At 43.8% G+C, this 17,398-nt stretch overlaps 1 protein-coding gene across 17 annotated transcripts in view; it reads right to left on the bottom strand.

Moving 5' to 3' along the window:
* Ptprk (protein tyrosine phosphatase receptor type K) overlaps positions 1-17,162 on the bottom strand; it is a 539,557-nt gene extending 522,395 nt beyond the window's left edge. For 4 of the 17 annotated variants that reach the window (XM_028877365.2, XM_028877363.2, XM_028877362.2 and 1 more), the window contains exon 1: positions 16,372-16,710. In XM_028877365.2, coding sequence (XP_028733198.1) covers positions 16,372-16,468 — 97 coding nt within the window. In that variant the 5' untranslated portion in view covers positions 16,469-16,710. Of the gene's footprint in view, positions 1-16,371 lie in introns of all 17 variants that reach the window. The other 13 variants (XM_028877357.2, XM_028877354.2, XM_028877351.2 and 10 more) reach the window with 7 other exon arrangements.
* Positions 17,163-17,398: the final 236 nt, after the last annotated feature.

Genomic DNA, 17,398 nt, shown 5'->3' on the forward strand with positions numbered 1-17,398 from the left:
CTCCTAATAGAGTTCACAATCAATCATAACAACGCACAAATCGATGATTCCCGCAACAACACGGTGTTCAAAACAAGGAACTGTGAATAATCTAGCATGGTATCGCTTGTTTTAACAAGTTAAACAGGATATTAAGTTTGGCATGGGGTCAGAAGTTCAAATCTATTGTCACAATGTGTAGGAAAGATAATAACCTTTACGCCATCGCTCCATTAAAAAAAAGAAGAAGAGGAAAGAAAACCCTTGGCGTAGCTATGATTCCCAACAACAGAGGAGTTGACAGGAGTCTCCACCTCAAAGGAAACCTAGCTTTCAAGGTTTTAGTCCCAACAAAAGTATCTAGATATTGACTCACCAGGCTGCCCCCACCTTTTCTTAACTTCATTGAAAACAACCTGGAACACTCTTTACAAAGTCACATGCCACTCTATAGAGTGAGGGTAACTGGGGAAAGCCTGTGGCATAACCGGGAATGAGTAAGGGTGGACAGAATACTTGTAATTAGCCTCTAAACTGAGAAGAACCTGCCGAGGGCGGTGACTGTGATAAGCAGGACGTCAGTGGGCCAAAGCAATGGACTGGTCTCCTCCTTCGGCCTCCTCCCATGAGGAGTAGCCCACAGCCCTCAAAACTTCAACTGCATCAGCGGCCCTCATTAGACTAGGGAGGAAAGGACACACTTCACTTTGAAGGACCCACCAGCAAACAACCGAATCTCATCTCTACCCTTTCCTGGTGGTGGGTTCCCAGAGAGTCTGAACCAGGCAGGTTAAAGTTCGTGTAGTCAGCCTCCCACTTCAGACACTTTCAGACTCAGCATCCTTTCGGTAACATGGAGTCTGAGACACAGAGCACTTGGCATTCTAAAGAATCACCGAGTTGTGACTTTGGAGCCGCTTTATTATTTCTTTGAAAAGCTCAAAATTAGGTGTACCCCAAGAGTTTGGATTGGTTATTGTTGTTGTTGTTGTTTTATTTCATCTATGAAGCTGATCAGATAGAATGCCAGAAATTCAACAAGTAAAGAAACTTGGACGAACTTAAAAGATAAAAAATAAACGAACCATCTTTTAACTGGAGGGGCTTATGAAGCCACATCTCGAATTACTAAGTCCAACCATCAAGACACAAAGCAGTACCGATATGGTCAGTTAAAGACCATAAGTGCATGATGAGTTCAGTGGGATTCAAGGCTGTGTGCAAAAGACTTCTCCTGCAGAGAAGTTAATAAGTCTTTTAGGTAGGGAAAGCGCAAATGTTTCCACAAGCACCACAAAGGCAAAGCGAAGCAGGCTGGTTGCTGTTGGAATGATACCGAGAAGGAAGACTGAGAGCCAGAAACCTGAACCCGACCAGAGCTTAAATCCATGGAGATGGTCTCAGAGGACTCCCTGTGCACAGGAGCTAACAATAGTCAGGAATGTTATCAGACCCTACCACCCTGTACTGGCACTAAAAAATGGCTGCTGCCAGCAGGCAGTGGCCTAAAAAAGTTCGGGAGTTTAAACACATCTGAAACCACCTCATTGTTTTGTGGACTAAGCTTAAATCTCCACACACCCTTCAAAAATGAAATCCTAACTGTAAGAACCTACAAGCAAATGCATAGTCTACATGTCAGAAGTGTGCATTTGTTTAGCACCACGGATGTCGAGTGCAAACCGGAGAGACAGCCATACACCTTGCTCATTCCATAAGTCGACAAAAGCTCCTATGGCTCTGTCTCTCATCTTTTATGCTTATTTCTCAGTCTGCGTGCTGTCCCTACACCAGACACAAGTCTCACTAGGACAGACAGTGATTGAGGCAGCAGAGAATGTCCTCAACTTCCTAGGTAATACCCACCTACAGCTTATTCCCAGTATCAAGTTCTCATGTTTTAACTAAGTTTATGTCTCAGTTATGTCTCAGAGGTTAAGTCGTGTACTGTTTGGTCTCAAACTTCCAACAGCATCCGGCTTGCTTAAGAAATTGTAAACGCATCTTCCAGGGCTATAGGAAATACCCTAAAAACTAATGATGCTTGTGTACCCCTTCAGCTCCTTCATTACTATTACTGCTCTGTTTTGGATTACCTCTTTTAAATGTGTGTGTTTATTTTCCCAATCATTCATCACTGTGATTCTGAGTAAAGGCTCAGCAGTTAAAGGGTACTCATGCTCCTCCAGAGGACCCACAACCACTTATAATTCCAGCTCCAGGGGGATCCGACACCGTCTTCTGACCTCCACACGTATCTACCCACACACGTGTGCCACACAGATGCACACACATACACATAATCAATTTTTTTGTTAATTTTTAAAGCTTCTCAGGAACTGGTGTAAATTTATTTTCATAAACACTGAATCACACACTCCTTACAGTGCTGTGTGTGACCTCTATCAGCACACTGTGTTGGTTGGGTTCAGGTTACCCTATTATCTTCTCTGCTGGACTTATTTAAAAGTTTAAAAAAAAAAAAAAAAAGTCTGCCCCTAGAGGGTTTTGAAAGAAAACAGCAAGGGATTAGTTACTCAGCAAACATAAGTTGACTTAGTCCAGTAGTAATGAATAGATGTTATCAATGGGCTGGATACTCTTTTAAGTACTCAAACTCAGTGCTCCTGAAAACACCTATCTGGAACATCTATCGCCATTTCCTCATTATGCAAATGAGAAAATGAAAGTAGAGGCACTGAAGGAGAGATCAAGAAAATGCCACGACCCATCTTTGAACTTACGCTGTCCAGCCCAGTGCCTGTGAGCCTCTATGTTACCACATACACTGAACAGACACCAGCAGGTGGGTGTGTTTTACTGAAATATGAAATGGGCACAAAATATTAGTGACTAGGTTAAAAGGGATTTGTTTTCTATGCCTCTGTTTTTAATGCTTATGTCCATGGAATTTGGAAGTTTGAGTTTTGCTTAGAAAACATTTACCCATCTCTAAAATTGCTTCTTTTCCTAAATCCACAAAGAGCAGACTGCACAGGTCTCTCTGAAGAAAGAAATTCCAGGGTCTCCATTTCCCATTAAAAGTGATGGGTGTGTTTAAATATGCATATCAACGTCTCACCACAATGGGCGGCCAAAGGACCAGAATGACCGTGTTGTTTCTGGGATACAGGTGCTAGTTGGGGCATTAGGGGGTGGATGTCCTCAGCCTACCTTCATTCCCGAATGCCAGGGATGGAAGATGCAGCAAACAGAGCCTCCAGGACCCTAGAGTCCAGGTAACGAAAGCCATAGGTCACAACAGATAAAAATCCAGCCAAGAACTCTCTCTGCCTAAGAACGAACGTTCAGGATGTAAATGTGTGATTATGTATCATACAGTGGAAGCCTGTGCCGAAGACCCTTCCTGTTCCGGCCTCAGGCAGGAGAGTCAGTGCCGGCCAGACTCTAGAAAACAAAGATGTTCTCTCCTCCTAGGTCTTTGTTTACACTTCAGGTTACTCAAACTTTGGGGAAATTCCACTCAGATGGCCATTTTTTGCACAGTTCTCCTTGTGCAGCCTTTGGCTTTTGGGAGGAGAGAGTATTCTCAAGGACAGCAGACTCTAATGGACTGGAATTATCCTAGGCAAGTTCTGGAGTGGATCAGCAAATTGCGAGAGACAGCCTGAATTCTGAGACTTGCCAAATCATGAAGGGATGGTCAGTCACAAAATAGCCTCGGGCTGCACTGTGAGTCATTAGGTATGAAGTTGACAGAGATGCCTCCTCCCGGTCAAATACCTGCTCCCCGAGCTCCAGGACAAGGCCTTGCTTACCAGCATCCTTAGTACTAGCCCTGGCACTGACACATAGCAAGTGCTAAAGATATGAGGAATAGAATTAATAAAGGTATCATCAAAATCATGCCCAGAAGCTAAAAAAAAAAAAAAAAAAGAAAAGAAAAGCCAGCTTAGAGGGAGAAGGCTGGGTTTTGATTTTGTAGTTGCTTTTCTTTGTTTGTTTGATGACTGTGTTTTTGTTTTTTGTTTTGAGATGGGGTTTCTTGTACTCCAGGCTGGCCTTGAGCTTGCTACATGTTCAAGGATGACCATAAACTCCTGACCTCCTGTTACCACCTCCCTAACTACAATCGTGTGCCACCACGCCCTGTTTTATGAGGTACTGGGGATCAGCTCTGTGCATGCTAGGCAGGTACTCTGTTAAATGAACTATATCCTCAGTCCCTGAAAGAGTATTTTGTATCTCTTCATAACTATAGAAAGGAAAAACTATACAAGTAACATGCTATGCATGATTACATACTTACAACATATGCTTATCCGTGTTTCATGGGAAAGACTACCTTATCCAGTATTTATTGGCATAGCTAGAAACCATGTAAATGGTATTTGGTAGCATTTATATGTATCTGTAAAAATGAAATGGGGGAGCTACACTGGGTGATACATGACAGCAAGATTATCCATTGTTCACTGGAACCACATAAACGCTTATTGATTACCATAGCACTTTCTCCAGCATTTACATAGGCACTGTATAACTCAGACATGAATATATATGATGCATCTATGGTTCTCATTTCCATTCTTCAGCATACACACTTCCTATGCCTTCAACAATAATTTATTTATCACCAAAGTTTATACCCCAAACGGAATTTGCATTTTATGTGAGTTTACAATTATAGAATTTTCACATACATTACTCATCTTATCTTTAAAGGTGTCTGGCTAAGTAAGTAACGAGAGAAGACGTTAAAATCATTCTTCATTGGAATAGGCCTACGGTACTGTTAGGAAATGAAAGATTAAAGAGAGAGGAATTATGACTAAAGCTCAGGAAGTTCCGGGTTCCCTCTTGCTGCACGTCCAGCGCTCTGGGCCCAATCTCCAACGCCTTTTTGTTCCCGTGACTCAGGTCTCTGCCAGCCCTTCTCCAAATACATTTGTTCCTAAGTGTCTAAATATGAATTTAGGTCAAGAGTTAAATATGAACAATCTGCTACCATCCAGCCGAATCGTTACAGCAAATTTTGACAAACTTCATCCATTCGGACTCGGTTAACACAACCCATGCTGACACAAAGAGAGAAACAAAATCAGAGAGAAAGTAAGAATGCACAAGAGAAAGCATGATCATTAAAGGAGTTCTCTATACCAACCAACAAAGGGATATTAAAATAAGCTCTGGTGGCAGGGAGATGCCGGGTGAAATCAATAAGCATCTAGTTTGATGGCTGTCTTCACTTTTATATGCTGAGCCAGATGCCTAGGCCAACGCATCCATTATGGGTGATGGAAGTATCTTTGTCTAAGCTGGTACAGTCATGGTCCTCAGTCAACCTGAAGCTTAAGGCACTAGTACCAACATTTATCTAAGTGGAGCTGGGTGTGATGGTTAAGTGTCAGTTGTCAAATTGACACAGCTTAGAATCACCTAAAAAAATCTAAATGAAGGATGGGTCAGCAGTTAAGAGCATTGGCTGCTCTTCCAGAGGAACCAAGATCAATTCCCAACACCCAAATCACAACTTAGAATCTAGTTCCAAGGGACTTCTGTGGCCAGTTCACACATACGGTACACAGACATACATGCAGGCAGGCTAACTACTCCCCCACCCCCCCAAAAATAAAAATAAATCTCAAAAGAAAAAGTCAATAAGAATCTCCCATGAGGAACTGCCTAGATCAGGTTGACCAGTAGACATGCCTATGGGATTACCTTGATTACACCAACTTCAAATGGAAGACCTGACCACTGTAGGTGGCACCATTCCCTAGGCAAGAGATGCTAAACTGTATGATAGAGGAGAAAAGGAGCATTTAGCAAGTATGTATTAATTCGTATCTATGACTCTCTACCCTGGGTTCCTGACACCTTGACCTCCCAAGCAATGTTGAACTGTAACCCAGAATTGCGAGCCAGATACACCCTATCTACCTTAAGCTGGTTTTGTCAGGGTGTTTTATCTCAACCAGCAATGAAACTAAGATGCCAGGTAACAGGTAAAACAGTGATTCTCAACCTCCCTAATGCTGTGACCCTTTAATACAGTTCCTCGTGTTGTGGTGACCCTCAACCATAAAATTATTTCATTGCTACTTTGTAACTGTAATTTTGCTGCTTTTATGAATTGCAATGTGAATATCTGATATGCAACCCCCCAAAAAGATCTCAACCCACAAGTTAAGAACCGCTGCACTAGAATAAGAATTATTGTGCACGCAGCTGCTGCTTATCTTCATTTTACTCATTACCCAATACCTCAAATGTTTCTGGTAGCATCTCTTCATAATTCCCATATTCTACAGTTATGTGTCACAGGTAGCAGAAATGAGTAGATAAAAATCATGCAAATTCACCTGCACTTCACAGTTTTCAATATTAGTTCCCAAAGAGTAAGGGGTCAATAGGTTTAATTTCACTGTATCAATTGTAATCACTGACCATAGATTAGGTCACACTTTTGTACTCTATCAATTCTGTTATACATATACATATATGTATAAATAAATCCTACCATGATACCTGAAAAGCAAGCAGCTACCTGACCATACCTTTCATTCACACGCATTATTGTCCCTTTGGATTACTAGATAATTGTAATCAAAGCCCAATGGATAAAATAGGATTATATTTTGAAAACACTAATTTTAAAATTCTAGATACAAAAAAAAAATTATAGAAGACTTTTTATCCATATAAATTACAATAGGCAAAATGGTACATGTGTTGTAACAAACGTGACTCAAATAATAAATGAGTTTGGGTTCTGTTCATTTCGTGAGCCAAGGTCTTACCATATAGCCCTGACTGGCCTAGAACTCACTAGGTAGACCAGGCTGGCCTCGGTCTCACAGAGACCCACCTACCTCTGCTGGAATAAAAAAGTATGTACCACCACACCCAGCATCAAATACTAAACCAAAGCTTAAGTTCTTCCAGGATATATCACTCTGAACAAACTGTACCAGACGTACAAATCTTCCGTTTAATGTTGGATTTCTTCAGTACAGAGAATAAAACAATGAAAACGACACTACTACTTCAAAGTAGGTTTCAAGAGAAAATAAAAGACTAAAAGTTCCCTGACTACAAACATTTGCTCTGTCCTGCACAGAAACCTGTCAAGATACAAACTACTTCCTCTCCTCTTCTCTACACCATCCTTAGCGGCTAAGACACAGATGCCCCAACCCCGCACCCTACCCAGTTCCCCTGATATGGTATCTGACCCAATGTCTCCCATTATTCCCCACCCTTCACTATCTCCTTCATTCCTATCAGAAAAACTATAGACACACACACAGACATACACACACACAACACATACAGACACACACACACAACACACACAGACATACACACACACAACACACACAGACATACACAAACACACACACAACACACACAGACATACACACATACACACACACACCACACAGACAGACACACAGACAACACACACAGACATACACGCATACACACACACACACACACACACACACACACACACACACACACACACACATACATGGTCCTCCATTCTTTCTTCTGACTGTTCAAATCTAATGTAATTCTATTCCAAGTGACATCCTAGCTGCCTCTCCAGTTTGTTGCATTTTCTGCTAATCTGAAACTAAAATGTCTACTCACCACATGTGTGTGCATTCACTCAATAACAAATCTTGTCTCAACCAGTTCCTCACGGGATCTCTTGAGACAAGTGGCTACCTTCCCTCTCTAAGCCTGTGTGCAGAATGAATACAAAAGGATATCGCAGAGATTTTAAAATATGTAACACATTGATCCTAGCTTTGACTAGGTCATAGGCCCTCACCAAATGGCAGGTCCTGCTGTTTTTGTAATTGCTCTGGGGAAATCTTTCTTTTCCAACAGATAAGAGAATAAATGCACCTAACTATGGCTAACAACAATAAAAGGAGACCTAGTGAATTGGAATAAAATCAGGAAAAAACTGATGAGAACATTCAAACTCCAAAGCTCTTGGAAGTGTATGAAAAACTCTGAGGTTTTTCCATGCCTGCTTGTGATTTGTCTCTAATTAGATCTCCCTCTTAAACCCCAACGTATTAAGTAGATATGGAATTTATCAATCTGCAACTTATTAATCCCAACAGCTCTGTTTCTCACAGTTGAGACACTGCAGACTAAGTTGGTTCTTACTGACAACATCAAAAGCACAGAGAATCTTGGTATCTACCCCACCCCAAGCTCCAGCCTCTACGATCACAGTATCATCAAGGAGCAGGGGTGCACATCACTTTAAACTTCTCGCCTCTCATTACTCACTGCTATTACTATGCCATTCCTCCAGGATTCTTCCAAATCACCAGTGAACAGCAAAAACAAATAGAGCAGTTGTGATTTAATCAGAGACTTCACTGTTGAAACAGCTAGCAAAAGTAGACACATTTGGAATAGTAAATGGATAGCAAAAAAACAACACTTACAGACTCATTAATAAGAAGGCAATTAGGTCTTCTGGGAAAATTCATTTTCTGAAAGAATGCTCAAGCAAGCTATAAAATGCAAGGAAAACTGTGTTTTGACATGAATAGTGTACATTGTCTATTACATCATAATTTTTCTCTGGAGAAAACTGACAATCTCTGTTCTTAAATATGAGCAGAAAAAAAGCGTAAAAAGAATCCCTGTGAAATTTCATGTATTCTACCTACTAACTCCCATTCATTAAATTTGACTGACCTACAAATGCGCTCCTTACTACAGAGATCTTGGAAGAGAGAGTGATAAAGTAAGAGACAACTGGTACTGATGTCAGAGGGAATATGATTTCCTGTACTGACCTTAAATCAAGCAAAAAAAAGAGTTTACACCTAGTATTTTCAGTTCCTTAGATAGTATCTGTACCTATAAATATTCTTTTAAGCAACATCAGTAACTAAAACTACTTAGCTTTATATTTGTCTTCTTGAAAAAAAAATTCTTCTCAAGTCTGAGTGTTCATTAAAAAAAAATCTATGTAATCTTAATTATTTTGATGTGTCTGGGATGCTAAATTATTATCAAGTAAATATAAATAATAACTATGAATTTGGGTCTAAACAGATGGCTTAGGAATTTAGAGGATTTGTTTTTTCAAAGGACCTGGGTTCAAGATTCCTAGCACCCAATAACAGCTCACAACTGTACATAATTCCAGTTCCAGGAGATCTGATGTCCTCTTCTGATTTCCATAGGCACCAAGCAAGCACTCGGCACACAGACATACGTGCAAACAAAACACTCATGTTCATAAAATAAAAATAATAAATGTTTTTAAAACCTATAAAAAATAATTATAAGCCCAAAGATATCTATTTTATGTCATCATTTAACCCTTGATGAAAATTCGTACAATTCTACAATAAAGTACATGTGACAATCTTTTTAAGCTCAGTTTTGTTTGTTCTAATACAACGTTTCCAAAAAATTAATGGTCAAGCAAATCACCTGATTGAAATATAGATTCCAATTCAATTATGTGTAGGTCTGGATCTGACCATAAATGACCACAAAGTCCCAAGCCATGCTAATGCTGATGCTCCACAGATGAAGCAAACACCAGGATACCTTTGAGTCGAGGAACACAATGACCAGAAAGCAATCAACCATGACTTCTTGGCCCCAGAAAGCCTTCTTCCCTGCTCTTGCCAAATCACACCAAAGAGCTGTGACCAGTCTCCTGCTTAGGCAGCGGCTAGACCTGCCCACTGCCCAACTATGATGAGGAGAATTTCTGTAGCCGGTCCAAGAACTGCCTAGGACAAGGTTTGGAGCTTCAGCTTGGATGGCCAACTCAAGAGCAGGATGCACTGCGAAAGCTGACTACACAGATGCCAATGACGCAATTATTAACAAGTGTAATATGAAATGGGATGGGATACTGAAACAGAACAAATATTTCACTTACTATCAAATTCAGTTTCTCAAAAAACAAAATAGAAAAAAAAAATACTAATAGACTTTCAGTGGTCTTTCCAAGAATGTAAGTAGGAACTTTCAATCCATCACCTCTTCTCCTTACCGTCTTCCTAGTACCAGTCTTTGGCAATAAAGTTCACACTATCATTAAGATATACATGCTTAAAGCTTTTAACTCTCCCAACTAAATCGCTGAGAACTCCAATTCAACTAGCACACGTTCCTGTGGTTTTGTTCAAACAGCACCCCCACCCCATGATGCCCGTGGAAGATTCAGGCAGCATCGCCCAGTTGATCGCTTTTTTATTTACTGAGCTCTACAGTCACATAAGTGGAAACATGAATTATTTCACTTAAAACCACTTACTCTGCACCTAAAACAATTGTAAATGACAAAATCCGCCAATAATATTTTTTCTGGATTACCAATACACAGCAGAATGAAAAGGAAAAAAAAAAAACTTTACACCAGTGTTAAGTGGGGAAATGGCAGTGTTCCACAGAAGGATCAATACAGTCCCTGCATCGATACCCCAGGATTTTCCCAGAACCTCAACAACCTGAAATAGAACATAAAGCTAAGTTTTTATAAAAGGAAAACTGTGCTTTCATTAAGGGGACTCACCAAGACATTAACCACAAATCAAACAACAATAAAAAACAACAACAACAACAACAAAAATACCCCACAAGAATTCGAGACGAAAATCAGACCACAACCCATAGAACCATATATATATAGCATGGAGGTCCCTAGGACGACTGTGGCTTATAATAAATTTCGGTTTTACTCAATTATTGAAAAAAAAATAGCCAAATGAATGGAAACACACGAACTATGAACCAAAGGTTGAGGGGCCCCCACCTGGATCAGGCCCTCTGAATAGGTGAGACAGTTGACTGGCTTGATCAGTTTGGGAGGCAACTAGGCAGTGGGACCAAGTCCTGTGCTCATTGCATGAGTTGGCTGTTTGAAACCTGGAGCTTATGCAGGGACACTTGGCTCAGTCTGGGCAGAAGGGACTGGACCTGCCTGGACTGAGTCTACCAGGTTGATCGCAGTCCTCGGGGGAGGACTTGTCCTGGAGGAGGTAGGAATGGGGGGTAGGCTGGGAGTAAGGGAGGGGTGGAAGGGGGGAGAATAGGGGAACCCGTGGCTGATATGTTGAACTGAAGGATATTGTAAAATAAAATAAAATAAATAAAAATAACAAACAAAAAAAGAATTAAAGACGAATACAGACACACCTCTCATAACAGACTGCATAAAATGTGTCTTATGAGTAGCTACGATTCTTTGAGGGCATTTCCATCAATCATGTTTGTACTGAGTGGAGTCTGAACTTGGCCAAGTTTCTACCTCATGCTTCATACTATAAGCATCGAAATGTAGAAACTTCCAAAAAGTTTTCCAAAGCACAGTTGTGTACAAATTATCTCACTTATCTCAGAGCATTAGGCAACCTGGTATTCAAATTGTCTACCCACTCTTACAAAAAGCACTATGAAGTCTCTCATTCAGAAATGGATAAACACAAGAAACAAACATTCTGTGACATTAAAAAAAATTATTTCATGGATAGGCGGGCTTGTTTTGGCTTCAACTGAAATAAAGAGCAGTCTGATCGATGCATTATTCATTAGCTTTGTAATCAAAAACCATTTTAAGATATAAGGTGACTTGATATGTTTTGTGCAATTTTTCAGTAACCGTGACAAACAGCATGGACTCTGATGAAAAAAACAAGTCATGTTCAAAAGCAATTACAACCTTTTTAGGCAGAGAAACACCATTTGATAAAGGAACACAGACCAGACACAGATGATCAAAGGGGAAAGTCTGAGAGGAATACACAGAGGGAAATGTTTACATTCACAGAATAAGAAATGAACCTGTTTGGACAAAGGCAAAAGGGCTGATTCTAATAAACAACTCAGGAAAAAAGAAGCTTTTCCCTCTTCTAAAAATTAAGTAAATGATCTCACACATGTATGCGTGCAGGCGCTCAGACACACACACACACACACACACACACACACACACACACACACACACACACACGCAAGCATGCACGCGGGCGCCCCCTGTATTTTGTCTGCACATTCTTTTGATACTTCCTGCTGTCAGCCTTCAGCAATCCCACCCATCCTTCCCTCTTTAAAGAACAAGTTGAGGAGATGGGGAACAGTACAGATCCACACTCAATATGACCTACTCTGTCTAAATACAATCTTGGGAAGAAACAGGCCAACGCACTGGAAAACATTAGTGGTAGACACATTTTCTCTCTATGGGATTATATGAGTATAAATTTACTATTTACACTACACACATAGGCACCAATGCATCACTGCTGGACATAGGCGAATGTCTCATATGCGAGAGAACTGTTTTAGCTTTGGATAGTGGACTGGTCATATGGCTAGAATTTAAGAACATAGGCAGTACCTAAAGGTATTTGATGAAAACAAAGAGCTTCGGATTGGGTAAATGTGCAGGAGGAGCTAAGTTGTTACCGGGGAGGCGTGGGAGGAAGTGTGAAAGACGGGCCGAGTCGCAGAGGGGTTGATTTATTGATTTATTTTTCAGATTCACATTCATGAATACAAAGAGAAGAGCTGTCAGCAACACACACGCCAATGACCAAAACAGCAGCCAAAGCTGCCTCTTTCCGTCTGGGCAGGCCAGACACAAAATGACATCTCACAGGCTAGGAAACTCCGATAGAAGGCAACCAATCAGAGAGAGAAACGGTCCGGGGATGATCTGTATCACTGCTAGGGTGCACAATTTGGAATTTTAATGTATTTAGACACCAAAGAATACCAGTCAATCAAAACTAGAAACCGAAATGGCAAGCCCTAAACACGAGCTGGCTCCAGTGACTCTTCTCAGGGGGATAATCAGAATAAGAGAAATTTAATTTGGGACTAGAGACAACAAGAAGCCAGACACAAGGCAAGGGGTTCTGTTCAGACGAGTTGCAGGGCCCCAAGGGATGACCAGGGTGATGTGCCAGGACCTCATCCAAAGCAGGATCTTGAGCGACGTTCTCAGGCTCACTTCATACCAGACACAATAGTCCCTCTCTAGGTCACTGATAAGACTGCATCCAAAGTTACATGTAATTCTCCACACTGAGAAAATGCTGAGCTGGGAGTTCAACCAATTACTTCAAAATAACAAGACTGTACAAGTATTTTTTTCCCTGCAGTTAGGGTACTGGGAACATTAGTAGCAACTCTTCCATAAGTTTCCGAAAGATCTGCATGGCTAAGCTAAAAAAATGATCAAAGAGAAGTCTGATACTGTCGTAAACTCATGGTCTAAATCAATCTAGGATGTTTATAATGGAAATGGATGACCAGTGGAATATAACTCACTCTCTCTCTCTCTCTCTCTCTCTCTCTCTCTCTCTCTCTCACACACACACACACACACACACACACACACACACACACACACACACCCCTTGCTGAACAGCCTATAGTTACTGAGAGTTCTAAGAGTTCAAGAGCCGTAAAAGCTGAAACTCTGGCACTCCAGCTACCTTAATTTATGATGATTACACCCCAGATAGCTGCACCGTGATTTACAGTTGACGGTGCTGGCTCACATCAATGACTTCACTTGATCCTCATAAAAACTATGTGCCAAGGTCAGGACGCGTATCATTATCCCCATTTTATAGATGAGAAAGCTGAGTTTCCAAGTGAGACTGGTTCTGTCGGATGGGAGTTCTACGTAAAGCCTGCTGGTATGGTGATATCAACAAGAACAGCTGCGCAGCCCAGTAAACAGACTGTAGTAACACTCTGGTCTCCCACCCTTCCGTTGCCCTGGGTAGAATGCAGATGCAAGGGTTATTTTCAGAGACTAGAGTGCAAGGTGAAATTTAGAAAGCCCTGGCTTTAAAGATGTTAACCATGAAGCAATTTTACACTCTTAACTGCAAACAGAAAAAAAAAGGTTGCCATAGGAAAGTGTTACATGCGTGATTGAGACACACAGAGATTCAATGTATATAGGGCGTTCCAAATTCCCAACTACAGTATCCTCCCAAATTTGTTTTCAAGCTTATGACATTAACAGCCCACACAGTAATGTGGAAAAGTGGGGAACTGACCTTGGCAATCATGATTCCAAATACATATTCAAGAGAATGAACTACTTTAAATTTTAGAAAATACATCTCTTTAGATCATGCTCATTTAGATTTCTCCAGAAGTTCATCACTGAAAATAGAATATCAGAAGAAAAAAAAACAGCAAGAAAGAAAACACGTCCAATCTCTAATCCATCTCCATCTCCAATCAATATTTTTTTTACAGATATGCCATAGAGTCTAATGACATTACAATACCAAATGATTTATGACAACTAGAAAGGAAGAGAGAGAGAGAGAGATACCTACAAAACCAACTTTAACTCTCTGGAGAAAGACAGATACATCCTCAACCTGACTTCAAACTTGAGAGATAAAAGACCTTCGATTGTGAGCATGCATGAACATCCTGAATAGCAAGATGATGGTAGCTAGTTCGGTGGGGACTGACCACATTCACAATAAACTCTCTGAGGCACATCTGCACACTGTGATGAGGCAAATCTCAGTACTCGTTGATTAAAAGATAAATAACACTTTAAAAGTGAAAAGTTTCTCCAGTGGTGAAAATACATCCATCAGCTGTCAAGGCATCACTGGTCTTCAGTCCTGAATACATGAGCTTAATCGTGCAACGGGTAAAGTTCAATTAACAAACTGCATGTCTTCTCAAGCTATGCTCTCCGTGCAGTGACAAGCACTGTGTAGAAATCAATACTCCCTCCAACTTGCTGCATATAATGAGTCACATCAAGCATGGTTCCAATACTAACAGCAGTGTGTGGCAGAGACGCAGGCGGTAATGCTGAACCCGGAGAGAATTAAATTAAGTCGTCGGAGCTCATTGCATAGAGCTAGTGCCCTCTGCCCATCACCCAGATACATGGTCTTTCCTTTGCCTGCTACCATTTCACAGTCTCTGCCTAAGAGGAGGATACGCTCAGACACCGGAATCTGAGGTCTAACTCCCCGTACAGAGTTCTAAAGGGGGAGGGGAGAAGAAAAGCTAAGGAAGGATTTGCTCCGGAAAACAACACGGTGAGTTTATTTCCAGGAAATCAGGCAGTCTCAACAATGAAACTGTCAAGTACAAAGTAAGTTCGGTCCACGCATCCTGCCGGTTCAGCCAGGAGCGCGGCTGTCGCGTTTCCCGTCCCCCTGCGACCACTCGGCTTTTCCATCTGCACTGGGAACCCAGGCAGCAGAGGCGCCCGCCAAACGCGCTGGGCTGGGTGGGCTGGCCGGAAAAGTTGTCAAGCCCTGCGGGAGGCAGAAGCTCAACCCGGGAGCCCGCTCCCCAGCGTCCACCTGGTGAAACTTCAGAGCCGGCAGAGGCTACACAAAAACAACCGACCTACAGGAAGGATATCAAAACTGGATGGGAACAGAGACCACCAGTCCGAGAGACTGTGGGTCCAGGGTCTTTGGTGGGGAGGCTTTACTTAGAACTCAAAAGGGATATCAAGGAACACCGCATCGCGTCCCTCTCCCGGGGTTGTCCTGGCGGGCTGAGAACGTTCCCAGCTCGGGTCAGCCAAGAGGACTCCGGGAGATGTGTGTGGAGCCAGCTTTGTGGTGGCTTCTCTACATAAGCAGGGTAAGCCTTCCGGGAATGGGCGCCCAGACCTCGCTGCCCAGGACAGCTCTGATTCTACCCTAAGAGCCACATTTCCAAACGTCGTACGGGCTCCGCCAACATACACATGCAACATGCTCCATGCTGCGCCCTGTAATCAACCCAGGAGCAACTCTCAACCCTCAGCAGAGGAGGAAGGAGCCTTCGGGAAGCACAGGGAAGTAGTTGGACAATAGTCAGAGGAGGGTTATTCCCGGGACAAAAAGCACCTGGCAGAGCGCGCCGAGATCAGAACCTACGCGTCCCCACATTTCTGACAAAGGCTTCCCGGGTAATTTTTGAACAGTCCGGCGGCAGAGAGCCACCAGCCCGCTCGGCGAGCCAAACAATCGTGGTCCCGGGAGCCCTAAGTACTTTTTCTTTCTCTCTTCCCTAACTAAGGCTGTGGGAACTGCGCCGGACGCCCAGGCTATCGCCGGTTCACCCAAGAAAAGCAAGGTCGCCCCAGGCTCCATCCAGCATACCCGGGGCTGTCTGAGCGCCGGGCCAGCCTCGGAAACAATGGGTCGCGAACCTAAAAGTTACCTGCACCCGGTGGTGCCCAGCTCCTGGCCCCGCGTCCCGCCTGACACAAACTCCCAGGACAGACCTGGCCTCAACCTGCACCCCCACACACACCCTGAGCAAACGCCTCCTGGATCTCCGGCCCCGGCCCCGGATCAGCCAGTCCCTCCTTCCTCGGAGTCTAAGGCTGAGGACAGCCACAGACCCAGATGCCCCCCACCCCTGACCACTCACCTGCGGAAAACTGGCCTTGGACCGACCCCAGGAGAGGCCACGGGGACAGGAGCCAGAGCGCCACAAAAGCAGGCAGCGCCGCCGCCGCCACATCCATGGCGAGTTTGGGAGAAGTTTCAAGCAGCTTTGCAAAGAGCCTCCGGGGGGATCGCGGCGAAATCCACCAGCCAGCCGCCCGCCCGGCCGCCTGGGGGGCTCGCGGGGACGCCGCGGCCACCCGCCAGCACTTTCGTCCTTGCGCAACGTCGGCCAACTACCTCCCGGGCGAAAGCGTCTCCCGCGCCGCCCGCCAGCCGCGGCCGCTGCTCTCCATGCTCGGCAGAGGCAGCTCAGGGTAGTCCGGAGTTACTTTGCTCGGGGAAGGACGGGGGCGGAGCCTGGGGTGACGTCGCCCCGCGGGCTCCGGCCGAAAGCTTCGGTGGAATGCGGGCTCCGGCGCGCGCCGCCGCCGCCGCCTGCCGGGGAGACGCGCGCTGGCCCGGCCACGCGCCCCGCGCCGCCTTTGTTTGCCACCTGGGCTCGGTGGCCGCGCGGCTCCCGGGCTGCGAGCCGGAGAGAGGGACGTGGCGCAGCTCCCTGCCGGATCCCCTAGATGCGACTCTAGAGAGGCAGGAGTGTGGGAGGACAGTGGGCGGACCACGGAGGAGGCGCCCGAGAAGAGGCGTCCTGGTCCTGGGGTTCTGTCCCCAAGGTGGCGGTCCCGCCGGAGCGGTTGGTGGTAGGAAGAAAGGGGAGCGTAGATGCAACCTTTAAAACGCCGAGCTGCGCTGAAATTTCACTAGTCCTTATTGCTGGGGTAAGGAATAAGACTCCCTACCCCCACTGAAAACTTACTCTCGTTTGTTCTCGTAATAAATAAAACTTGGACCAAAATAAAATGCTGGGTGAGTTTCCAGTGTGAACAGCTGGCGTGCCTCATTTCTGGTTTGTCATTTACGGAATATCTGAATTTACTTGCCGCGTCACTGACTTTGCTTGTTGCTGGAGAAGCGCCTGGCCCCTCTGCCTTCCCATACCCTGGTGGAGT

The sequence above is a fragment of the Peromyscus leucopus genome, chromosome 8a, assembly GCF_004664715.2.
Source record: "Peromyscus leucopus breed LL Stock chromosome 8a, UCI_PerLeu_2.1, whole genome shotgun sequence".
NCBI classification, from domain to species: Eukaryota; Metazoa; Chordata; class Mammalia; order Rodentia; family Cricetidae; genus Peromyscus; species Peromyscus leucopus.